Source organism: Pangasianodon hypophthalmus, chromosome 5, assembly GCF_027358585.1.
Source record: "Pangasianodon hypophthalmus isolate fPanHyp1 chromosome 5, fPanHyp1.pri, whole genome shotgun sequence".
Taxonomy (NCBI): domain Eukaryota; kingdom Metazoa; phylum Chordata; class Actinopteri; order Siluriformes; family Pangasiidae; genus Pangasianodon; species Pangasianodon hypophthalmus.
The window spans coordinates 22,602,920-22,629,363 of NC_069714.1; the positions used below are offsets into that span (position 1 = coordinate 22,602,920).

At 39.4% G+C, this 26,444-nt stretch overlaps 2 protein-coding genes across 4 annotated transcripts; both read right to left on the reverse strand.

Annotated features, from left to right (window-relative positions):
* Positions 1–221: 221 nt before the first annotated feature.
* LOC113525948 (lactase/phlorizin hydrolase) lies at positions 222–11,506 on the reverse strand. The gene is made up of 17 exons (XM_026912637.3): positions 10,831–11,506; positions 10,293–10,363; positions 10,123–10,206; positions 8,104–8,197; positions 7,691–7,769; positions 6,853–7,531; positions 6,132–6,777; positions 4,309–5,865; positions 3,926–4,194; positions 3,371–3,661; positions 3,005–3,203; positions 2,446–2,648; positions 2,238–2,344; positions 1,999–2,130; positions 1,208–1,431; positions 796–1,032; positions 222–685 (listed from the first exon to the last, which is right to left on the reverse strand). Exons 1-17 carry the CDS (start codon positions 11,468–11,470, stop codon positions 456–458), a joined length of 5,742 nt encoding a protein of 1,913 aa, XP_026768438.3. The 5' UTR covers positions 11,471–11,506; the 3' UTR covers positions 222–455.
* Positions 11,507–18,751: 7,245 nt separating this feature from the next.
* Positions 18,752–26,317, reverse strand: gjc4b (gap junction protein gamma 4b). Of its 3 annotated transcripts, none has more exons than XM_026912951.3 (3): positions 26,092–26,317; positions 20,740–21,928; positions 18,752–19,863 (listed from the first exon to the last, which is right to left on the reverse strand). In XM_026912951.3, the coding sequence occupies exons 2-3, from the start codon at positions 21,896–21,898 to the stop codon at positions 19,850–19,852; spliced, it is 1,173 nt and encodes a 390-aa protein (XP_026768752.2). In that variant the 5' UTR covers positions 21,899–21,928; positions 26,092–26,317; the 3' UTR covers positions 18,752–19,849. The 3 variants fall into 3 exon arrangements, with proteins under 3 accessions (XP_026768752.2, XP_026768754.2, XP_026768753.2); XM_026912953.3 differs by lacking the exon at positions 26,092–26,317 and adding an exon at positions 25,914–26,056; XM_026912952.3 differs by lacking the exon at positions 26,092–26,317 and adding an exon at positions 25,394–25,900.
* Positions 26,318–26,444: the final 127 nt, after the last annotated feature.

Genomic DNA, 26,444 nt, shown 5'->3' on the forward strand with positions numbered 1-26,444 from the left:
GAATTATTTAATAATTACAGTAAAACTAATAGGAAAATATGTATTTACAAGAATGAGCAATGTGACCATGTAGATTATTATTATTATTATTATTATTATTATTATTATTAATAGTAGTAGTAGTGGTAGTATTAGTAGAAGTAGTGTTATTGCTTCTGCATTATATTTGAGTTTAAGAGCAGTTAGAAACATCAATAACGACAGACAGAAAGTAAGCATAAAAAGTTTTTTATTATGCGTAAGCAAATAAGTTCGTATCACCAAGGCACATTACAGATAAAAGCAAAGAATGAATACTAATATAAAGAAATGCAACAATTTATCACTTGGCAAGAAAAATCCTACTAATGCATTTTTCTGGGACATACACATTTATAAACCACATTTATTTACTAGACTTGGAATTTGAACCAAAGTTTCCATGGAAACAATCCCAGAAAAACAGTAGTGTTTTATCAAAATTTCTGCTTAAGGCTGATGTTTTCCAGGATGGAGTCTTTCGTTTGTTTTTTTGACTTAATGAATTGGTAGGTCATGAGAGCAGCTGTGATCACACCTGCAAGGGTGAGACTGAGAAGGACATATAGGGCCACCTCAGCATCTGGAGCAGAAACCTCTAAACCAAGAAAGTTCACCCCCATGGCCTCATCTGGAGAGGAGGAAAGTGTGGGGGGTGAGCTTGTTCCTGTGGTAACAGAGTGAAAAGTGTAATGATGTTATTTACTGAGTTATGTAAACTTCATTTTCAAATTTCATTTTGGTCATTTATGGTCATTTGAGGTCATTTGTGATCACCTTCAGGTCCAAGGTTTTGACATTCATGTGCTCCCTCTGAAGGATCTGGGAAGCCATTACAATTGATAATGGTGGCATAGTGTGTGGCAGACTTCTTGGCTATACGTGGTAGGGACGGGTCTGAGTGATTCACGTAAAATAAACCAAATTTTTCTGCAAAACCAGTGGCCCACTCCAGATTGTCCATTAAAGTCCAGGCTGTATAGCCACGGATGTCTACTCCATCCAACAAATAAGCTAGAGAGAGAAAAGTGAGTTTAAAGTGCAATATCATGCTCTAGTTACTAGTTTAATATTTAATTTAGTTCAATCCAGATTAACATCTTATCAATAAAAAGATAACACATTTGTAGATAACATATAAACTTGCAACTCGACTCACGCACATAAAAGACTCTATCATTGATTGTACCTTTCAGAGCCTGATTAATGTAGTTTTCATAGTAGTGGATTCGGTGAAGGTCATTCAGGTTCATGTCTCCTCTTTCAGAAATGCCATTCTCAGTAATGTAAATAGGAGGGTTTCCATACTGTTCCTTGATGAAGTTCAAAATTGTTCTGAATCCAGCTGGGGTTACTTTCAACCAGGATGATCCAGAATCCAGCCATGAACGGTCATGGATAGTTCCCACCCCCCTTAATAGGTGAAAGTGTAAGTGAAAATTTTGTTAAAGCTTGGTCTTTGTTATTAGAAGTACACTATATGGCTAAATATATGTACTTGACCATTACACCGATGTGTGCTTGTTGAATATCCAATTCCAGATATTGTCCCCCATTTGCTGCTATAACAGCCTTCAATCTTCTGGGAAGGCTTTTCACTAGTTTTTAGAAAGTGGCTGTGGGGATTTGCGCATTCAACTACAAGAGCATTAGTGAGAACAGGTACCGATGTTGGGTGAGAAGCCCTGGCACACAGTCAAGGCTCTGTGCAGGCCACTCAAGTTCTTCCACACCAACTTTGGCAAACAATGTCTTCAAGGACCTTGCTTTGTCACGGGGCACTGTCATGCTGGAACATGTTTGAGCTCGACCCCTTAGTTCCAGTGAAGGAAGATCTTAATACTACAGTATACAAAGACATTCTAGACAATTGTGTGCTTCCAACTTTGTGGCAACAGTTTGGGGAAGGCCCACACATGGGTGTGATGGTCAGGTGTCCACATACTTCTGGCCATATAGTGTATGTGATTAGCCTGTTACCTGTCTGCATCATAGTGTTGAAGGTTCTTGTAATCCAGGTTAAAAGCCAGCACAGTTGTGTAATGATTGAACCCGAAGTAATCATAGGTGCCTTTTATCCTTTTCACCTCTTCTGGGGTAAATTCTGGAAGGCTTTATAAACACATGTTGAGATACATCATGTTTGAGCTTTGTCTGTCTATATATACCTGTTGGCTGCCATATAACTCTCTAAATAATTTAAATGAAATGTGTTTTACCGTGATTTGGACAATCCAGCACCCAAACTTCTCTCTCGAATTCTATTCTTCATCACATCATTGTAATCGCCATTAAATACAGGATGAGCAAACCAGCCAATCTGGAACTACATTAGAACAATGAGAAATGGCTCATAACTGTGGCAACCCAGCAGTACATTTTCACAGAACTGAGCCACTGGTTGAAATACTTCTTTGTAGTTCCTACCTCCACAACACGCATGGCTGCATCATAGTCCTCTTGTTTGTATGGGTTTCTAGGCTCTGCCCAGTCTGAGTTGATGGTGATACCAACGATACCACCTTGTTTGGCTCTGTACTTGTCATTGTACAGATGCCAAGCCTCAGCATGGGCCTTAAGGAGGTTGTGAGCCACTATATAAGGTGCTGTGCCAGGTCGAAAACTTATACCTAAACAGAGGATGAGCATCTCTGCTTATAGTCAAATCAAAGTGTTATTGTCACTTGTATAACAGTGTAGCATTGCAGTGTGATCTTCGAAAACACACTGTTATCCAAGTCTAAAAACAGATTTAAATAACTGCATAATAAAACTGTATAAATAACTGTTTAAATAAAAGGGGTTCCCCACTATTTACTTGAACTGAACTGAGTGGTGGAACGTCTTAAATACAGGTACAGTTGTCAAGACCACTACAAAACATTTCTGAACATTATTTGTGTTTAATTCTGACCTGTGGTTTGTATTAAAAGGTGCAATAAGCTTTTAATTTAATTCATAATACAAACTCATAATGATACTTTACCTGGTGCAGCTGTGCCGTAACCATGTCCAATATTTGCAACATTATAAGGCTCATTAATTGTGATCCAAAACTTTACTTTGTCTCCTAAACTGCTATAGACAACATCTGCGTAATCCCTGAACCTTGTAACGATGGTATCATTCTCCCACCCTCCAACATTCTGCAAAGCTTGAGGGAGGTCCCAGTGATACAGTGTAACCTGTTAGTATGGAAAAATGTGAAGTTATACATGGAGCAAATTTTTTGAGCCACCTTTTTTTTCCTTTAACCTTCAAAATGAAACATTTAACTAGAAGTGCAAAAATTCATACTTTCATTGGGAATAATAATATTCAACAGCTTAAAACATGTCAAGGTTTTATTCACCTGAGGCTTTATGTTGACTGCCAAAAGTGCATCCACCAGTCGGTGGTAATAATTCAATCCTGCCTCATTAATTTTTCTAGTAGTTCCATCAGGCAGAATTCTTGGCCATGATATGGAGAAACGGTAGTGGTTGACCTTGAGTTTTTTAAGTGCTTCAACATCCTCAGTGATTTTATTGTAGCTATCACAGGCAATGTCCCCAGTGTCATCATTTCCCACCCTAAGAGGTGTGTGTGCAAATGTGTCCCAGATACTCAAACCTTTTCCATCTGCTCTCCAGCCTCCCTCAATCTAAGAATTGCGAACACAACAGAATATAGAGAATGAAGAAGTCAGAAGACATGCATTTAGATAGATAGATAGATAGATTGCTTTCTTATTCCCAGAGGGACTTTCACAGATTACAACAGTAATCCAAAATGTAGAGTGTTCAAGCAAGAGTTCAGAATAATAAAAATAAACATAAACTTATTCAGTACAAAATTATAAAATATAAAATTGGATATAAAGTTAATATAGCCTTATCTACTGTACAATACTGTGATACCAGTTTACCTGATAAGATGCAGTAGCTACACTCCATGCAAATCCTTCACGGAAATGGCCATACAGTGGCTTTTCCTCATTTGGTAGTGGAAAACCATTGTCTCTCATTACTTGATAATAATAATGAGCACTGCGTTTCGGAGTCCTTGGCCTATCTGGGTGTTTAAAATCCACATGGTGAAGTCCAAAGCCAACAGTGTAACCATTAAGCCACTCAAAAGAGTCCATTAGAGACCAAGCTGTATAACCCTTAAGTCGCACTCCATCCAAGTTGTGTGCTAGTAAAAGAAAACGCCAAGGTTTAAAAATTTAATTAATTGTTTGTTGAATGTCTGTTACTTTCATGTATCAATAGATATGCAGTAATTATATAAATTGCAATATTAACACACCTTTAAGAGCCTCATCAATGTAGGTCTTGAGGAAAAATATTCTATCTGTGTCATCAACTGTTGTACCAGTATCTGTAGCCACTCCATTCTCAGTTATGTAAATTTCTGGGTCCCCATACTCTTCCTTTATCCAGTTTAGAAGTCTTCTTAGTCCCCAAGCTGCCGCTTTCAACTCTGTCATTGCAGTGGCTTGAGAGTCTGACACATCTTCTATAACAAGATCCTGATCATACTCATAGGACTTAGGGGAAAGTCTAGACGTTGCATGACGTGCCATTCTAGTAGTGTAGGCGTTAATGCAGAAGACATCAGCAGTGCCTTGGATATAAGCTTTCTCCTGCTCAGTAAAAGATGGCAACCTGGATTCAGATAAGCCTTGAATCTCACTCTTGTTACCCACCTGCCATTTCATGGCATCAGGATAGTCTCCATTTTTGAAAATGGGATGTGCAAACCATCCAAGCTGGAACTGGAGAGCTCGGTCAGCAGCCACCACCTCTCGAGGTACATTTACATCTAGAGGTTCAATCCAGTCAGCATTCAGACTAATGGAAACCAGACCATGTTGTGTTTTCCTGTATTTCGCATCATAGGTGTGGTAGGCTCTAGCATGAGCCTTTAAAAGGTTATGTGCTATCCTATAAGGAGCATCTGCAGGTTTCTTGATACTGGGGGGAAAAGCTCCCAATCCATAGCCTAACCAGGCAATTGTGTGGGGTTGGTTGAAGGTCATCCAAAACTTCACTCTGTCTCCAAATGTTTCAAAGCAGAAGTCACAGTAGTCATTGAATATGTCAATCATAGTGAGATTGTCCCAGCCATTGATGTCTTGAAGAGCTTGTGGAAGATCCCAGTGGTGGAGTGTCACCATTGGTGTGATATTATATGCAATTAGACCATTTATTAATTGGTTGTAATAGTCAACTCCCTTCTTGTTTAAGGAATCTCTGTAACCACTGGGAAATATTCTAGGCCAGGATAAAGAGAACCTATAAGTCTTTATTTTCAGGGCTCTCAACATGTACAGATCTTCCTCTATTTTATTATAGCTGTCACAAGCCACATCACCATTGTCATTGTTTTGAATGTTATTAGGTTTATGAGTAAAATTGTCCCACACACTAGGTCCCTTCCCGTCAGCATTCCAGCCACCTTCAATTTGATAGGATGAGGATGAAACACCCCATTGGAATCCTTCTGGAAATGTCCCATAGTGATAAAGCTTCTTCTGAAATCTGGATTGATGTGAGAACTTCTCCCAAACAACTTTTGATTTTGAAGGAACTTCAGATGGTGGAAGGCTAGGGCGCCATGAACTTTCAGTTCCTTTACCAGTGATTTGTCTAAAAGACTTTGCACTCATTTCTTTAAAACCATTTCTTTGAATCACCTGGGATAAGTAGTAAGCTGAAGCTTTTGGGGTTCTGGGTCTATTGGAATCCTCAAAGTTTACAAAATGGAGACCAAATCTTTGGCTATAGCCTTGAGGACCCTCAAATCCATCTATTAGGGACTGTACAGTGAATCTCTGCACCACAACACTGTCAAAGTGGATAGCTGTATTGACAAATTCAACAAATTAGTTCAGGTTGCTCAAAATAAGTTCACATAGTTGAACATACAGTTAACTACCAAAACACACCTCCACTAACAAGTAATTATTCAACAATAAAATTGTCTGGAACATGCTAAAACATTTAATTTTTTAAGCTGTAAATTTTGTGACCAAGGTTTTGGTACAAGGATAATATAATCAAGAAAATCCTCTTTTTTTTTGCTTAATGCTTACTCAATTGTCCCACTGTAATTAGCTTAATGATTACCTTTCAATGCCTCATTGATGTATGCCTTAAGGAAGTCTATACGCTGCGTGTCATTGAGCAAATCACTGTTGTACTCGGTTGGCAATCCATTTCCAGTGATGTAAATGGGTACGTTGGTGACTGATATGTATTCTGTAGCAATATAGTTCAGTAAACGACGAAGACCCCATGGTACAGACTGAATTTGGCTTGATGCTGTGGTGGGCCAATTTGGGTCAATATGAGTCTCAATGTCCCCAACGCTATCTGGTCCAGGGACACAACTGCCTCTGCTTTCACTGACAAGGCGGGAAGTGTGGTGATTTAGCCCAAAAAAATCAGCTGTACCTCTGATCCTCTCTTTCTCAGCTCCTGTAAATATAGGGAGCCTGGCCACCTCCTTACCACATTCAGCTTTCTTCTTATCAATCTGATTCCTCAGCAAGGCTGGATAGTCTCCGTCTACAAAGATGGGGTGAGCAAACCATCCCAGCATGAAGTTCAGGTAGCGCTCTGCAGCCTCTACATCCTGAACACTGGCAGAATTTTTTGGTTCAGCCCAGTCTGAGTTCAGAGCAATGCCCACTCTTCCACCCTGCTTCATCCGATATTTATCATTGTAGACATGCCAGGCCTCTGCATGAGATTTTATCATGTTGTGTGTCACCTAAAAACAAACAAGTCTTGATATTTTAAAATGTTTTCAACAACTACTTTTGTTGTGACAGATTGTCAAACCTACCTGGTAAGAAGCGACAATTGGGTCTTTGATAGATGGAGGATGTTCGCCTGTGCCATACCCAGAGTTGCTAACTACCCAGGGACTGCTGAAGGTGTTCCAGGTCTTCACTCGGTCACCATATCTGGAGAAGCAGAAATCAGCAAATTCCTTGAATGCCACCACAATTGATTCATTGGTCCAGCCACCATGGTCCTGCAGGGTTTGTGGCAGGTCCCAGTGATGTAAGGTGACTGTAGGCTCTATACCTGAATGAAGCAGTGTGTCAATCAACTTGTCATAATACAAAGCTCCTTTTTCAAGTAAGCTTTCTTTTCGACCTGTGGGGAAAATTCGGGCCCAAGAAATAGAGAACTGATAGTTAGAAGAGAGCATGCCCCTAAGCAGGTACACATCGTAGTCCACCTTGTGATAGCTGTCACAAGCAAGATCAGCAGTCTGGTTAGCAAAGACTTGGCCATCATGTCCAAAACGGTCCCAGACAGTCTCCCCTTTTCCATCTTCAGACCAACCACCTTCTACCTTGAATGACTCAGTGGAGATTGCCCATTGAAATCCATCTGGGAATGAGTCATTCAGGAAAAGATCCCTCTCAGATGTACTCTGAGTTTTGAATTTCTCCCACACCTTTTGGTAGGAAAATGCAGATTTACTTCTTTCCTTTTGGTCATCACTCTGCAAACTGTGCAATATAAATGTACACTTAGTGGTACATATAAGCAATATGAAATATGTTGCAAATATACTTCTTTCTTATACACACTGATCAATTATATATGGTCTCAAATTAACAAGTTGAGAGAGAATTGTCACTTTTTTAAATGTACTTTTCTATGTTTACCTTGCATGTCTCTCATTGTGCTCTCCGAACAGGTCAGTAATATCACACCCCACAATGTGAAACTCTGGGTATTTTAAAACTGAAAAATTGAAATTTGTTTTTAATGTCTCTCTCACATACATCTTCAAAGATCATGTCATAATTTTTGTGGAAAAGAATAATTATTAAATATTATAGACATGCTTTTCTGATGTTCTTACTTAAGAAAATAATGGCAAATCATCTGGATTAATATAAATCACCCATTGTGGCCTCAAGTGAGATGATGAATATTATAAAGCCTCAGACCTTTGGAAGAGCTTCTAGATAAGTAATCTGAACCCTCACCGTTTATAAGATATAAATTATTTGTAATTGGTACATGATCTTATGGCTGCTATTGTTGATTACATAAAACATACAGGGACATTTACCTTCAAGGACACTACTGAGAGGTTGAAAACTGCTGTCAGCACATTGCTTTATGTTCATCTGATACATGAGAATGTGTTGTTGACCAATGGTTTCCTGAAACCATACAATTCATTTATTTAACAGAAAAAAAAAACACTACAATATTCCACATATTATCTATCACATATTTAGGACTAGTTATTATACTGTAAGATATATATTATTATATTTTATTATTTATTCTTCACTTTGATCCTACTAATCTTACTAAAAGTGCTAATAGTACTAAAAGAAATATTAGTATAAATGTAACATTTTTGAAATTATGAGGAATCATTGTGGTTATCTGCCAAGTGCAGTGTGAAACACCTGGATAATATACTGTTAACACTGTCATGAAGAATTGCACCTAAGGACGACCCTGAAAGGTGTTCAGAGATGACCACCACTCTCAAATGTGCATGATGAGTTGGTTCTTTGTTACTGCCCGAGACGCATCGAGATGCGTTCATGTTCATACTACAAATGTGATATGGCCATATCTGTCCCAGACCACCACCAAATGTGGTTTGACTGATCAGATCACAATGCTTCATTGAGATGCATTTGACCCTGTTCACACCTGTACTTAGTGCTGTCAACTTGTGATCTGTTCACCCAGGATTCATGTTAATGCCAGGTATGAACGGGGCCTCAGTCAGGTCACCTGGGGCTTCGGGGTGAATCACCAACTGAGGAGTCATCTGATCCTCAGAAGTGTTATGTTTTATGGAGGAAAGACACAGCTTCCCTTGTGTAAGAATCACAATGATCTATAGACGGGCTGGACACCTAACCCCTAATATGATATCTCTTCCTCATGGGCCTTATTTAGTGGAGTGCTGCTTGAGGACGCCTGTGCTGCTGTTATCTGGGTGTCACCATGCACCTTCTGTGTAAACTCTAGAAACTGTTGTGTGTGAAATTCCCAGGAGATCAGCAGTTTCTGAAATACTCAAACCAGCCCATCTGGTACCAACAACCATGCTATGGCTAAAGTCACAGAGATCACATATTTCCCCATTCTGATGTTTGATGTGAGTACTGAAGCTCTTGACCTGTATCTGCAGGATTTTATGCATTGTGTTGCTTCCACTTGATTGGCTGATTAGATAACTGCGTAAACTGTGCAGGTGTACAGGTGTTCCTATTAAAGTGGATGGTGAGCGTAACTTGAAAACACTTGTGGTGTTAGGCAAAGGTCAACGTGCAGAATTTTGAATTGGAATGCCTCTCATTGGAAGGCAAAAAACATCGAGTGAGATATTTCAGTCTGTTTTCTAGGATTCATTTTTGATCAGACATGGGTGCTTGTGGAGCCAGGGTCGAAGTCTGTCTGCTGAGTGTGCCGTCTCAGCATAGGAATTGCTGTGCAGTGAGTGAGTCAGACACAGCATCTTTGAGATGCTCAGTGCAAAGTCTGTTGACATAACTGGCACCCATCTACAGGTTATGTTGTGAGGCGCAGATAAGTGGAAATCCAGCTAATTTAGCTGACTCAGCAATGAACAGTGCATGGTATGCTAAGTGAAAGATGGCTGTATGACAGCAGTATTTATTGCAGAGTCTCGATACAAGGTGGTACCAGGTGTTTCACATATTCCCTCTTTGTTAGAATGGGTATAATGGAACTTCTGAATTTTATTGCAACCCTAATCATTGTCATATTCAGATGTTCCTAATGGTTTGATTAACTAAATCAGCTATTAAATTAGAAGTTTGTAAATCATTAAATAAGGTATGGCCAAAATAAGGTACAGTTGTCATCAAAGACGCCTATAATACATTAAAATGAAACTACATCCATGCAAACAAACTGAGTATCTTAGAAAAACTCTGGTTAAACTAGATGTCAGTAAACATGTAGTGGTATGTTGTTCATTAGGAAATTCAATTCAAAGTCTTTTTTTTATTTATTATTTAGTTTTTTTTTTTTTTTTTTTACAATTTAAAAATTCTTTGCTTGCTTCCATACTTTTGGCATATAGTGGATAAATTACCTGCATACGTGTTAATGCTTCTCTCAGACTTGCTGTGGTTTTGCAGTTATATTCCATGTGCACAGACAAGAAGTCTATATTTTTCTAAATAGGAAATAACAAAGCAGTTCTGATGAACATTTATCCATTGAACATATTGATTGTTAACAAATTACATTTCAAAATCTTACCAGGTCCAGAGGAGCTATTTGGTAAAGATTGGTGATATCACTCTCACTCATTCCAAGGGACACATGGACTCCTGAAAACATTCAGATCAGCTTATCTCTTAGGCTTGTAGTGGATTATTACACACATATCAGATATAACATGGTATAAGATTAACATAACATTAGGATATAACTCACTTTAAGATAAAAGATTAAATTTGAGCATTAAGGTAACAAGTCTTGCTTAAAATATTTGCAAAATAAAAGATGCATATTGTGTTCACTGTTTGAATTATTGTGGTCATCAAGTGATTATTAATGAAAAATTAATTACGTAAATCACAAATGAATAACTTTCCTTCAAAGTATTTGTTCACCAATATGTTTCATTATGCTGCACCATGTTTTATGTATGTTTTAACTCAAGAAAATTTTGTACTAATTTTTAATTATTTACGTCCTGTTTAATTTTTCCACTAATTCTGTTAAAATGTAATCACTGTTTAAATTTCAGATAAACAATCATGAAATCAGAAAGAGATGCATTTTTCTAACTTACCTTTAAATATATTATGGTACAGTGTATACACATCTGAATGAAGGTGGAGAGCATGTTGAACTTGCACTAAGTCTTTGAGCTCATGTACATAACTAAACGTGATGTAAGAGTCAGCCAGATCTGCAAACTTGGTAAGAACAAAATCTGCATAGTCCTTAAAGAGTTGCCCCACATCTGGGTTCTCCCAGCCTCCATATCTGATCCTAAGGCCTTCAGGGAGTGTAGAACGGTGGAGCTCAATCACAGGTTGGATGCCTGACTGAGTCAGTAGCTTCATGAGGGTCCTGTAGCAGGTTACTGTGTCTTCATGGGGTTGGCTGGGATCACCAGTAGGAAGGATGTTTAACCAGGACAGGGGAACTTTATAATGTGTCACCCCTCTGTCCTGCAGGTACTGAAAGAAGTCTCTGGACTGTGTTGGGAGACTATCTCTGCAGTCAAACAAATCATCTGCACCTGAAGCTCCTGATGGCAAAATCTGACTGGCCAAAGGGTTTCTTTTCAATTCCTTTACAAAATGGTTGGTTAAAGGGCCTGCTAAAATCATGAAGTCCGGCGACTGTTCTCCATGACTACAGGTCGAATAGAAATTCAACAGCCAAAGAAAGAGAAAACTTCCCTTCATGGTGAAGTCCTTCATCTTCACCACAGGATGATTTCAAAAATAAACCCTGTCAAAGACCTTTATATACACACATCATAACCTTTGGGGTAAACAAATTATCTGTGTGGTTTACTGCAGTTTACTGCATTGATAACAGCAGGTAGACTATGAACTTAGATAAATCATGATCATATTTTATGATGTCCTAATTTTAATTAGGCAATATAAATGATAATGTTCATGTTGCTTTATTTATTCACTCGAGAACTCATTGTGAAATACTTTTCTCCAGTACACACCATGTATTGCGTATCTCATTAAAACATATGACTCGATAAAGATTGGCTTATTAAGTTTACATTTATGGCATTTGGCAGAGGCCTGCCTTTATCCAGAGTGTATCCCCAACAGTTGAGGGTTAAGGGCTTTACTCAAGGTGCCCAGCAGTGGCAGCTTGTTGGTGCTTGAATTTCAATTCAATTCAGTTTTATTTGTATAGCACTTTTAACAGTGGACATTGTCACAAAGCAGCTTTACAGAAATAAATACATTCAAATTAAATTAAATCAAAATAAATTTAGAATTTATATATTTGAACTCACAACCTTGTTTTAACCACTAAGTTGTTACCAAGTTATACAAAGGGTATTAGATATCTGTTACAAAGTGTCACCAAGAAAGATTTACCTGAGCTAACTTGAACTCTTAGCTAAGAATCCTAATATTAAATTCAATTCAATTTTTATTTGTATAGCACTTTTAACAATGGCCATTGTCACGAAGCAGCTTTACATAAATATATAAATTCAGGATATAAATTTTAAAATTATAAATTTATAAAGTATTTCCTGGACTAATTTCAAAAGCAATTTGCATTTGCAATTGTGTTTCAATTTGTGGACGCATAAATTGTGACATAATTCAAATGAAAATGCAAATTTACATGATCATACAATGCCTGCAAACATACGTACATACACAAACATACAATGCCTGCCAAATGGACTTTGATTTTCCATTTTTCAAATGGAAAAGCAAAGTCCATTTGCAATTGCATTTCCCATGTCTTACGAATTTTGACCCTGTCATATAGAAATAGCAATAGCAATTGCCCTGTTTATTTCACTTCCTCGGCATTGCGTCAAGATTCTTATTCAAATCAACAATATCAGCAACACTGAACAAATGAAGGAGTCCAGAAGGTATAGCATCAAAAACAATTGCATATTCCTTAGCAGATATTGAAAGTTTGTATCTAAAAATTCTGTATATGAAAGTAGATAACTGTTATGGTCAAACACCTGTGTCACCAATAAAATATTATTTCTAAACCAAAATTCAAAAAAAGCGTTTTATTTTTATATTTAATACATTTATTATTCCAAATCATATCTACATCATCACAATCATCTGCACATTTTCTTTCTTGGCCGTCAATTGTGACTGACGTCACTTTCAAATACAAACATGTATACAGTATACTCCAACAGCGATTGAAAGGTTTCTGTGAGCGGCATCGGAAATGCAAATGCAAAGGGAATTGCGATTCCGTTTGAAGTTTGGCAGGCCCCATATGCAACGCAAGGAAGTGAAATAGCAAACAGGGTAATTGCTATTGCTATTTCGATATGACGGGGTCATAACTCGTAAGACATGGGAAATGCAATTGCAAATGGACTTAGCTTTTCCATTTGAAATTTGGAAGACATTGTATGTTAATGTAAATGAAAATGCAAATGGTAACGCGATTTGCATTTTCATTTGAATTATGTCACAATTTATGCATGTGCAAATAGAAAATGCAACTGCAAATGCAATTAGCAATTACTTTTGAAATTTGTCCAGAAATACTTATATATAGCCCAGTTAGATGTATTTCTCAGAAACCAAGTTGTGAAGTGCATAAATTGGGAAGTGTGTAAACTGGGTGTATGAACTGTTTAACACAAAATGTAGGATTTATAAAACCAAAATTTATAGGGTTGTTTTTATGCACAGCCATATGCATTTGCCAGGATCAGAGAGAAATACATCTAACTGGGCTTTGGTGTCCCTGGAACAGAGAGGGTTAGGGGCTTTTTTCATGGGTCCAACTGATATGCTGACTCAAGCGCTGCTATGCCATCACTAACCGCTTTGGAAGAGCACAGAGACTTTGTTCACAGTAGTTACATAACACATAATAAGTGATAAGTGAAGAGTGATAAACAAGTGAGAGGATGCAAGCTATCATAAACAAATTGCAAATACGTGTATGAGTGGATGGGTTTCACGACCAAACGCCCATGTAATCTCTGTTAGCAATATATGAAATTGCAATCATGTATGTAATGTATATGGAACAGAATACAAATACATTATACAGAATGAACATATAATGTTTTATAAACAGATACAAATACAAATATGAATAGGAGGTGTACTATTCGTTTTTTTTGTTCAGTAGTCAGTGGTTAGTTCACATATCCCAACTTTAACAATGCCTTGCTGAGCTCCACAATAAAAGCATATTTCTACCAATACAAAATGCCCCCCCCAAGGTCCATGAAGACATGGTCTGTCAAGGTTGGAGTGGAAGAACCTGATTGGCCTGCACAGATCCCTGACCTCAACTCCACTGAACACCTTTGGGATGAACTGGAACGATGACTGTACCCCAGGCCTCTTCATCCGACATCAGCACCAGACCTCACTACTGTAATGCTCTTTTTGCTGAATGGGCAAATTCCCATAGCCAAAATCTAGTGGAAAGCCTTCCCAGCAGATCAGAGGCTGTTATAGTGACAAAGGATGGACCAACTCCAGAGTAATGCCCATGGTTTGGAATGGGATGTTCAACAAGCAAATGTGGGTGTGATGGTCATACTTTTGGCCATATAGTGTATATCACAGTTTGTGGAGTATAGGCCAATATCAAACCTCCCCTTTATCTTCAAGATCCTGGAAAAGGTTGTAGCACAGCTGTTATGCTCATACCTACATAGGAATAACATTGATGAAATGACCTACTATTGGCCTCTGATCATGGTTGTGTCTCTTTGCTTGTGTTGCTTGACCTTTCCTCGATAGATTAGAAAATGTTGTTGGAGTTAAGGGAACGGCCTTTTCCTGGCCCAGGTCTTATTTGACTGATTGTTTTCATTTTGTAGATGTTATCATTTTGTAAATGCTGACTTCTCCATGCACACTAAGGTAAAGTTTGGTGTTCCACAAGGTTCTGTTTTAGGCCCACTGCTTTTTTCTCTTCATATGCTTCTGTGGAAGTGGGGGTGTGCTTGAGCAGCGATTTCGGAATGGAAGGCAGAGCTGGAGAAGGTGAGTGATAAGGAATGTGGGGGATTCTGCTAATGAGTGTGTCTGTTTGCAGTGAGCTGAGGTGAGGATAAGAGGGAGAGAGACGTGCACCTCGAGAGAGAGAGCAACCAGCACAGAACCGTGTGTCTGTGCGTGCATGTGTGTGTGATTAAAAAGCTGAAAAGAGCCTTTTGAAGTGCTCCAAGCCTGCCTCTGGCTTCCTCATTTCTGCCTAAACTTGGGACAGTATCACAGCTACCTCTGGGTAAAATTATTCGTAAACATGTTAGTAGTTTCCACTGTTATGCTGATGATACACAGTTGTATGTTTCAGCAAAGTCAGATGAGAGTAACCAGCTTACTAAAGTTGAGGAATGTGTAAAGGACATTAGAGACTGGATGCTTATTAACTTCCTTCTACTTAATTCTGATAAGACAGAAGTACTTGTACTAGGACCACATGCAGCTAGAAGTAAGCTTTCTGATTACATAGTAAGTCTGGATGGACTTTTAGTTACATCTTGTGCAGCAGTAAAATACCTTGGCGTGATTATTGACTCCAGTATTTCATTTGAAGCTCATGTAGATAATATTACTATGATAGCCTTCTTTCATCTCAGAAATATTGCTAAGTTAAGAAATATAATGTCACTAGATAATGCAGAAAAGCTAGTTTATGTTTTTGTTACCTCTAGCTTGGATTATTGTAATGCCTCGCTGTCTGGATGTTCCAGTAGGCGCATAAACAAGCTCCACTTAGTCCAGAATGCAGCAGACATTGTCCTCACTAGAACCAGAATATATGACTATATTATCCCTATCTTAAACTCACTGCATTGGCTCCCAATCAAATTTTGCATTGATTATAAAATATTGACCTATAAAGCACTGAATGGTCACGCACCACAGTACTTGAGTGAACTTCAGGTCTTTTGTGATCCACCATGCCTACTTTGACCAAGAGGTGCAGGCTCTTTGTTGGTACCTTGAATAGTGAAGGTTACAGCAGGAGGCAGAGCTTTCTCTTACAAAGCCCCAGAGTTATGGAACAGCCTTCCAGTTAGTGTTTGGGACTCAGACACAGTCTCAGTGTTTAAGTCTAAGCTGAAAACATATTTGTTTAGCAAAGCCTTTTGTTAATAGATTTTTTTCTTAGGTAATGGAGCAGATCTGGAGGGCTCAAGGGCATAGAGTGTCTTGGTGACCTGCGATGTTTGGATGCTGTCGCCCCCCAACTCTCATGCATTCACTCAGGTTTGTTGACGGTGGAGGTGCTGGCCACTTTACTCAGGGCGCCTTCATGTCTGTGTTATCTTCTGGCTCTCCCTTTTAGTTATGCTGTCATAGCTAGTATTGCCGGAGTCCCTGCTTGCACTATGCACACACTGTACACTGTCTTTAACCATTATGTGACAATAAGCATACCTAATAATCTCTCTCTCTCTCTGTCAAGCTACACATGCTACTCCTGAGATACCAGTGATCCTGCTTCCCTACTTCTTGGAGTTCTCATCACCTGAAAACCACTCGCTGCTGCTGAGGATGGCCTTACATGGACAGCCTAAAGATCAATGAGATTACTGTGGATGGTACCACATAGAAACCATCTTCCTTGGATAGCTTCCCTTTCTTAGGTCATATTCATAAGCGTATAGCGCTTTTTACAAAGGTCATTGTCTCAAAGCAGCTTTACACAAACAAAAGTAAAGTGAAGTGTGTGTGTGTGCCGTCTCTGATGAGCAAGCAGGGCGACGGTGGCAAGGAAAAACTCCCTGAGATGGTGATAGGAAGAAACCTTGAGAGGAACCAGGCTCAACAGAGAACCCATCCTCATATGGGTTTACACTGTAGTGTGCGTGTGTGTGAGCACAATGTGTGTTGGTGTAGTCCATGGAAAACAGCTGAAGCGTTTTCGTGGCAGTATGAAGCATTGCCGGTGGACAGGTCCAGAGTGAAGGGGGGGAGGTCTGGATCACCGGCAGCTCAGGAGTGTAGCTCGGCAGAAGGAGAAGGAAAGTGGTTAGGTACACTCACAGTCACCGTGTGGAGATAAAACTCAACATCCACGAGTCCCCCAGATCTACTCCTTTGATAAAAACACTAGTCGCTAAATGCTAGGTTAAATAAATAAGTCTTCAACCTCGACTTAAACACTGAGACCGTGTCTGCTTCACATATATTAACTGGGAGACTATTCCATAATTTTGGGGCTTGGTAAGAGAAAGCTCTGCCCCCTGCCGTGGTTTTGGCAACGCGTGGTACTGATAGACAGCCTGCATCCTTAGAGCGAAGTAGGCGCGGCGGAACGTAAGGTACTAACATATCGCTTAAATACTGCGGAGCGAGACCGTTTAATGCTTTATAGGTTAGGAATAATATTTTAAAAACACTTGTAAAGTTCTATCAGTGAGGGTTCCACTGAATTCTGAATTCCACTGATAGAATACCTCATGCAAAATGCTTAATTAACCTTTTTTTTCCTGCCATTTTTAAGATATCCACAACTGATATCTACAATCTCTGTTGTACAGGAAAACACTGAAGATCAACGATGAATCAACACATAATGTATTATATTTCAAAAGCTTTATTCAGTATTAAACTTACACAAAAATACTATTGGTACAAAAGGTATAAAAGACAGAGTACAAAGTTTATTTAAAACAAAAAAAACACATTTGAGATGACTGCAAAACTCAAAACTAATGCTGAAATAAAACAAGAGGCTTGTTTATTAAAAAAAAAAAAAAAAAAAAAAAAAACCCAAAAAAAAAAAACATTCAGGACATCCCCTCTAGCTGACGTTTGTGAACATGAAACTATTCTTAGATTACATTTTAGATTTCCCAAAGCAAATCTCTTTCAGACTAGAGTAGAAAAACACCAGTCACGAGGGGACATTTACCAAGGATTGGATTGTTTCTCAAGCTTAGTTCTTAGTTTTGCACAAGGACATTGACCATTGTGCTTTAAGAAAACCAGGCAAATAAACATGTAAATGAATTTGGACCAGTTTGACTCCATTTAAATAATGAAGCATCAATGATTGTATGTGTTTTTAAACAACACTCGTGACAAATTAAACAAGATTTTGAGGAAAAGAAGCAAAAAAAACACCTTGCTCAAGACTTATTACTTAACATGTTCAGACCAAACACACAAGACTCGAACAGAATGGCCGGATAGATCCACATCAGGCCCCCCCCAAAAAAAGACATTGTGAAGAGCAATAAGCAAAATATTAATAAAAAAAAAATAAGACAGAAGTTTTTGTATGGCACTGAGGAGCCTTGCCATCCTCATCCAAAGAAAGAGGCATTCAACAAAATCCTCATATACACATCACACACGAGGTGGAAAACAGAACTATCAAAAGCTTCCTTGCAGGTCAACAAATATGGTTCACAAGTATTCAAGCATTTTCCAGGTTTTCATTGTTTTGATTATTCAGACAAAAGGCACCAAAAAGTGGCTTTAATGTTCCAGAACAGCAAAGCTGAGACGCTAACACCGAGACTGAATTTCAGCACAGCAATCACTAGTTTCCAGTTTATAACAAGCAACAGAGATGCATTTTTTCAAATGTACAAACCTACACTACTGATGGCACTGTGTCCCGAGATGAATTACTGTCAAAGTACAGGCTACATGTTAAGATAATTTGGAATGTGAGCCCAATATACACAAACCACCAAATAAGTTTGTAACTGGGTTTGTTGTGCAACATCACATTTGTAAAATACAAATGAAACAGATGTTCAAATTTAAAGCAGTGGAAACTGAGGCCACTTCAATGCCTACTACAAAACATAACTAAAACAGTGCTGGTCTTAGGTCAGTGTTATTACCTATTGATTAAGACCACTTGGATTCTATGGGCAAACAGAGTCTAAATTTCTCCCAGATGTACTTTATTACCGGTCAAAAGCTTGGACACACCCATTTCTCATGATCATAAAGCTTCTGGTTTAAATGTACTTTTAAGAAAAAATAAATAATTATGTTCATGCCTATGTATGAATCTTTAAATGAATTTTAAATGTGAAAAAGAATTTGAAATGCCTCCAGCAAGTTTTTTTTTTTTTATTATTATTATTATTTAACGCTTAGGAAAGGCAGAAAGTGAGGCCTCAGCACAGGCGGCTATCTAATGAAGCTGCTAAGTAGAGCTGTTATCAAGGCTACTTTGAATAAATATAAAAGTTTTATACAAAGTTTGTTCATTGCTTTTTTGTTGCTTTTTTTCCCCATGAGGTAGCCAGCAGTTTTGGTGTATTCACTATTATTTTTAAAAACGTACAAAGAATGCTTCTGGGACTGGGTGGGTTAAAACTTTTGACAGGTACTATATAAACCTAATTAGATAGGCTTTGATAACAAATCACGTTGAGTCTATAAACCTGATCCAAGACCAGAACACCTTCTTGGGAACTTTACGCATAGGTCCTTGGCATACCCGACTGTATGTCCTACAGGAAGAATCAACCTTCCCCACCTTAACTCTACAAATCAAAAATAACAGAGTAACAAATTCTACCTTTGACAACAAGCCCTTTGCTGACACTGGTTCACATATACATGCAAGTACTAATTACAGATCACTACTTAAACACAAAAGCTATTTTTGTCCTACACATGTACCTAAACTATCCAAAAAGTATAACGTGATTTAACACTGGCTCATCCATTGCTTTTTGGAATGACAACGAAATATGTAAACTCCAGTTTAAAAGTTTAAGGCATTTTTGAGATGCAACCCTTGGCACTTCTTAAGAAGCGTGTTAAACATATGGCAGATCTTTTTCTAGGATGGACAGACAAACACAAAAACTGCTCAGTCAGCTACAGAAAGAAAAGTTTTTATTTGCCCTTGGGTACTTTGGAATGTCAGGCAGACAGCTCCTCAAGTATCACTGGCTGCTGAGATATTCTCAGAGGCCGATGCGCCGTCCTGCCATAATACTGCACAGGCTGTTCTTACTGTTCACCAGTGTGCTCACAGTGTTGTGTTGCCTTACTAAAAATCCTACACACACACTCAAGATGTCCATCTTCATAGTGGCCCTTCCTCCAAGTTGTTTCGGTAGGAAAGAAATCAGATGCAAATTGTTGACTCGGGACTCAGGCTCTGATCCCTAAAAGACAGAAAATATTTGTACACTGATGATGCAAGTTTTTGGGGTGGTGTGTGTGTGTTAATGTGTGAACTCTACATGCATGTCTTATAAATATTTCTATTGTAGCCTTTCACATTTTAGATATCTACAACTCCATAGTGTGTCATCACACTCATGATTTTAATTCTGTGTATTTATTATTCATTCATCCATATCAAATTGTATGTATGGTAGATGACTATGTTTTAACATACCAACAATGTGATTTTTTTGTCTATGGCATAGTTGTATCAATGGCAGAATAGCATTTAGGTGTTGCACAGCAGTTCGTTCAGGTACCACATTTAATGAGACAGTGCTATATTCTAGTTTTATTCATGAAAATTGTATTTCAGAATAACGTTCCCAAATAACTGAGCTGTCATGAGGTTTGTGGCAACACACAGTATAGATGTCTATAAGTGTAAAAAAACAGTAGTTTTTATTACTAGCCACAGCTAAGCAAAACTTTTGCATTAGAGACCAACATTTTTCAGCATCTGCCATTTCACATTATGATACAAGTGTTTCCTCACAAGTGCAACATTTCCATGTGGACTGAAAAAAAAGAAATTGTGTGAAATTATGTGAAAACCAAGTAAAATATGGGATGGTTTCTTTAATGCTGTTTAATTGGTACATAATTATCTACTTGGTAGCTTATATTTTCACTTCACTTATGTAAAACCAAAAAAAAGAAAAATCACAATGGCAAGTAGAGGGTTGTATGATGTTAATAATGTTAGATCACTGTTACTGAACAACCAATTTTCCTAATGCATAAATGCCGGAATGACCCAATTTATTGGAAACAGGGATACCTGCTGCAGAAACGTATTTTCTAGATAGGTTTACCTTTCTCACAGGAACTGGCTTGCTTCTCCTGTTTCTCAAAGTTGAGGCGGTTCTGCTCGGCGGCCGTGCCGTTGGACTCAGGGCTGCTGCTTCTCACTGGACTGCCCTCTTCACTCTGGTACGCCAGGTCCAGGTGCTGCTGCGCTAGCTTCAGGTGCCGCCGCAGGCGGTCCAGCTCCCGCGAGGACGCCTCATCGCCCAGAGACTCGCGGCCCAAGTCACCTAGGTTGTACTCACCTCTTGCACCTGCCTTGCCAGAATCCTTCTTCAGGGCTGTGTGGTAGCCAGGGGGTGCTGAGGGCATGTGACGTGGGCAGACCAAGGTCCTCTGGTTGGGCACGCCTAGTTGATGATGATGTTGGCGCCGTGTACGGCTTTGGAACGCATCACGGATGCCACTGATGCCTAGGTGCAAGATCTCGAGCACAGTGAGCAGCAGGCAGAGGGCGCTCACGGCATACATGATGAGCAGGAAGATGGTTTTCTCGGTGGGACGCGACACGAAGCAATCCACCGTGTGTGGGCATGGGCTACGCGTGCACACGTATGATGGTGCCACCTCAAACCCGTACAGCACATACTGGCCGAACAGGAAGGCCACCTCGAAAGCCACACGTGAGAGAAGCTGCATCACATACACCTTCATCAGGCCGTCACGCTTGATGCGCCTCCGTCCATCGTGTTTCTTCCTCGTTTCTTTCTCCTTTTCTTTTTCCTTTTCCGGCTCAATCTCCTCAGAGATCATGGGGTCCTCCTCGCCATTGTCCTCAGCTTCCTCGTAGTCACGGTTGGCGCTGCGGTTTACCAGAGGCATGCGTTTGCGCCCACTACGTGACGTGTAATCATTGTCCTCCATGCGTGCGATCTTGTGCATAGCAAAGCCAAGGTACATGATAGTGGGTGTGGTTATCATGATGATCTGGAAAACCCAGAACCTTACATGCGAGAGTGGTGCGAACGCATCGTAGCACACATTTTCGCAACCAGGTTGATGCGTATTGCATACAAACTTGCTCTGTTCATCATAGTATATTGACTCACCACCCACCACAGTAAGTACGATCCGAAACACAATGAGTAGTGTAAGCCAGAGCTTGCCCACAAACGTTGAGTGGTTGGAGATCTCCTCCAGAAGACGTGTCAGGAAACTCCAACTCATGATGTCACTGCTACAGCTCGCTGGTCAGTACTGTTAAAGAAAAATGAATAGTTAGGACTCGTTCATAGCAGAAGACATACATAAACTAGCCTGGATTTTTTTTCAAGCCAGTCTTCAGGGACATTTTAAACAGTCCAGAGTTTCCTCTCACAGCTCTGCATCAACCCCACAGAGTACCCAGTTCATGTGTTGGGATCTGAGAGAAAACAAAAATGGTCTTCAAGGACTGGGTAGAAAAATATTGGGCTAGTATAAAATGCACTGGTTTCCACCCTTTTTACAGTAGACATAAACTTCAAAAATTTTAGTTATAAATAAAATAAAGCATGCATATTAATATTAATTTGGTTGCAATGTGACACATTAGTCCGTCTGCTACTGTGGTGGCACCTTCTGTATTCAAAAACCAGAATTTTGATCTTAATGATGGTTGATGGATTCAAAACTTGAGTTTTAAAGGGGACAAACATTCTGTATACACTGTTTTCCTGAATATCAACTCTTAGAGTAGTCAAGCCAAAGCATATAGATGGACCGAGCCAGCACTGCTGAGGGGTCAATATTTCAGAACTAAGACTTGCCAAACAATGAAATAAAAACATAAATATCAGGCCACTAGATGGAGCCTCCACAATACTGTGAAAAGGCTGAAGGGCACTACATTCACACAATGCCTAACAGGAATATTGCCAGGGAGGGGAGAGAAGAGGGAAAAAAAAAAAAAAAAAAGTTTCTCCCTTGATTGTCATTTGTATTAAACAGGTTTCCTGTGGCCTTGCCTACATGGGAGGCAATAAGAAGGCAGGAGACTCTGTAGACTGGCTTAATTTGGGCAACATAATTTTACTCTTCTTTTTAGGTTTCTTAAAATTAGAACATGAAGGATGTTTATATAAAAAAAAAAGGCTGTGCTAATTCCTGAATAAAAGCTTTTTTGGACCCTCTACAGCCTAGCCAGCAATAAATGTAGGGAATCAGTAAACCATTCAAATATAAAACGTGTGAAGAAACCCCCTGAAGTGTAGTAAAACCATGGCGTGAAATAGCCCTTTGACTCCAGCATTTGCTTTTTTTAGTGCCTTCTGAACAATGTGAGTTAGCACCTACCTACTAAAATAAGTTCAGAATAGCCAGCTCGTTTGAAAGAGCGTGCTGACAGACTGAAAGGAGCTTGGCTGGTGTACAGGATCAAAGAGAGGAACAGGAAAACATGGGTCCATGCGAACTGCAGATTGCCCAGCTTTTTCCCAGCTCCACCAAACTGCTAGGCGAAACGTTTTAAGATTATAACACAGGGGTCAGTGGCTTAGACTTGTACGACATTCAGAACGACCTAGACAGCTGAAAACCTTAGCAAACATTGGCTGGGGCTGTTTGAACTGCTTGTGTAACTAACACCAGACATCAAGTCCACCCTTTCCACCCACCACAAACACAGCTATTCTTAAGCCTTTTCTCAACAAATACCCTTCAGCTGTGTTCCTTCACTTGCAAGGCTTCAACTCGTGCCAGGCTGTAGAATACTCCAGAAGTAGGAATGTCTTAATCTCTCAAGGCATGTAACAGCATGTCAGAATAAATGCATGGCTGACTGACAGACTGCATGACTTAGCTTACCGCAATGCAGGCTGATTACTCTGGTGCAAAAAAAAAAAAAAGACTTGAAAGCTGTTTAGTACACAGTAAAATACAGGTAAAGGTGTGAGTCCATGTGTATATGTGGAAGTCAAGGCGTTCATTTTAAATACCTGGCAAAGTAAATAGCTGCAGGAAGTATGCTGGAAACTCGTGCTACAACTCGTACAGCATGCATGGCAGAAAGTTTTATGAGAGGCCTAGTGTCCTCACAAAGAGAGTCATTCTGAGCGCTGACACTACACATGTCCAACACTGACACTACACACAGGCACCAAATTACAGCAATTTGTAGGTAGAGCTAGAAGGGCACATCCATTTGGCGCCAACAGCACAATGAGCCAGTTGTGACATGCAAACACACAGCTGATGCCCTGTAATTCAACATTTTTGTGGGCCAGAACCTGCTTCTTCAACTCTTCCAGTGTTACACCCTGCTCAGCTGGGCATACGTGCCTCAAATAACTGCCATCAGTCTGACCCCGGAAGAAGACTCGAGAATCAGATCTGGGAGGGCAAGGACATGTGACATGGCAGTAAGCATTAGGAATCATATTCCTGATCATGCTGATCCCCCTTTTCTCCCAAAACCTTCACACCAAAAAGCAGAAACAGAGGTGTGGTAATCAGGAGCTTCCCCTGCTGAAACAGGAGATCACCAGAGGCCTAAAATATGTAGTGTAGGAGCAAAGTGAAAAAGTAAGCGACTCACTGACAGTCAAAACATAAGCTAAAAAAGATTTTAACGTCATCTTCAATCACGTAAATTGATATGTTTAAGGCTGAATTCGAGGCCTTTTCTCTGAATCTAAATTCCCCAAATTCCTCAAGGGAATGAACACAGCACCGTTTCATATATCCATGATTCCAACATTCCACACAGGAGTCCTGCAAGATCCAGACAGGACAGCTATTACAGTCAGTGAGCACCACAGGAACAGGACGGCATTGTGAGACACATCTGGGAGAGTAGTTAACTCTCAAGTCCAAAGTATTCATGTCTGAAACGACTCACTCTGACTTGATTCTTTCTACCAGGACAAAGTTTGTATTTGTTTGTTTCATTAAAGAGGGGCATCTAGAAATATATAAGCTATAACTGTTGACCACTGACCCCCGCTGTAACAAAGAAAATGCTGCATACTGCCATATGATCCAGATAACCACCATAAGTTGAGGATCAGTCCAAGGTATTGGTGTCCAAAATGACTCAGATTTGACTCTTTTGAACTAGCAAGTTGAACAACATTGATTCCTGTTTCACAAAACAGCAGCATCAAGTTATAATATAATATATAATGTAAGGTATAGATTTGACCACTGACTTCTGGTGTAACACATGGTCAAGATTTTACACTGTCATTGCTTGCATAAGCCTATAAAAACTATTTATTACCAAGAACAGAATCATTTACATGACATAATTGGTCTAGGAAAGACCACACATACCACAATCAGGTTTAATTGCTACTCTGTAACCACATTGACTTTGACACTTTTTTTTGCTTGACTACAAACAAGGCATGATAGTCTTAAAAACTTAATAAAATAATAATAATAATAATAAAAAAAAAGACATGCCACTTTGACAAACTTGATTCGTGATTCTTGCGAGTCGACTCAGAACGATTCGCGAAGCCTCCATCAGTAAACACCAAGCCTTCAATAAGACCTCACACAGAAGCCTAGAAAATGCTGGAAAACTTCCAAGGTTAACCTTCTAGGTGGGTAAATGAACATAAGGTTCTTGTTTGGACCAAGACAAGCTGAGACTTTGAACAAAAACCCTGGGTATATGCTGAGTATTTCTCTTGAAAACATCACACTGGAGAGATAAACACTAATAAATGATGCACTTACTTCATGTTGGTCTATAAATATCTTTATATGGACGCCGTTTGCCCAACTTGTTAAAACAAAAAGCTTCATTTCGAGGCTTCAACTGATATATTTTGAAAGGTTAGAGCTAAAAATAGCATAGAAATGAAGTTAAATCCTCAAAACTCTGGCTTGTCAGAGATGTTTCTTCCATTAGGAGGAAAATGTGGCGTGCAACGTGTCGCCTCCTCTGTGTGTCTCGCGCCGCTTCCACACTTCACACTCATCCTTCTGACTCAATACTCAACATTTAACACTGAACTTTTTCCACAAAAAGAACCACATTTATCATAGTCACTTCAGATAAACCAAGGTCCTTCGCTATAGATAGTAATAAAGCGTTGAAATGTTGAAAAAAATTCATCGTTCAAGTCCAAACGGTACTGAACGCCGAGTTTACTATTGTTCTCTCCTCAGGAATGAACGCGTCTTGCTGCTCGTTCACGCAATTTCACCTCAAAACCACACACAGTTCTCATTAAATCTGCCATTTTTCACTCACATAATCCACCAGACCAACAGAAAGAAACACTGCCATTTTAAGCATCGGACAGTTCTTGCTTCTTCTTTTTTTTAATAGAAGTAGAAGGGAAAAAAAGACTCGTTCAACGCCACTACAGTTCAAAGCTAAGCTAGCAACAAGACTCAACTCAGTATGGTTATAAAGACAGACACCGTACCGTCAAAGATAGACTTCCACTCGCTTTTCCTTTGGGTTTGTTCGCCTAATGTGTAAAGGATTACCACATTTTTCCCTCCAGCTTCCAAGCAAATGCTCAGTCCTGGTTAAACCGTTCAGACTAGGTCCATGTGCTGTTTCTCCCCACGCCGACGGGGCTCTAAATAAGCGCGGACAAAAGAGGAGCCCCAAATTGCTTTTCCTCCTCCTTCTCCTTCTCCTCCTCCTCCCTCCTCTTTCTATCTTTCCCAATCCCTTCCTCCTCTCCTTCTTCCTTCAGGGTCCCTAAAGTCTGAAACCCCACCTGTTCTCCTTCACTTTTCACATTTTATTTTCCCTTACCATTAGGTTATA

Coding starts and splice junctions, on each gene's coding strand:
- LOC113525948 (XM_026912637.3), bottom strand. CDS start 11,470: ATGAAGGACTTCACCATGAAGGGAAGTTTTCTCTTTCTTTGGCTGTTG. Junction 10,207..10,292: donor AAATAGCTCCTCTGGACCTG/GTAAGATTTTGA, acceptor TTTCCTATTTAG/AAAAATATAGACTTCTTGTC. Junction 1,432..1,998: donor CAACACTATGATGCAGACAG/GTAACAGGCTAA, acceptor TCACCTATTAAG/GGGGGTGGGAACTATCCATG.
- gjc4b (XM_026912951.3), bottom strand. CDS start 21,898: ATGAGTTGGAGTTTCCTGACACGTCTTCTGGAGGAGATCTCCAACCAC.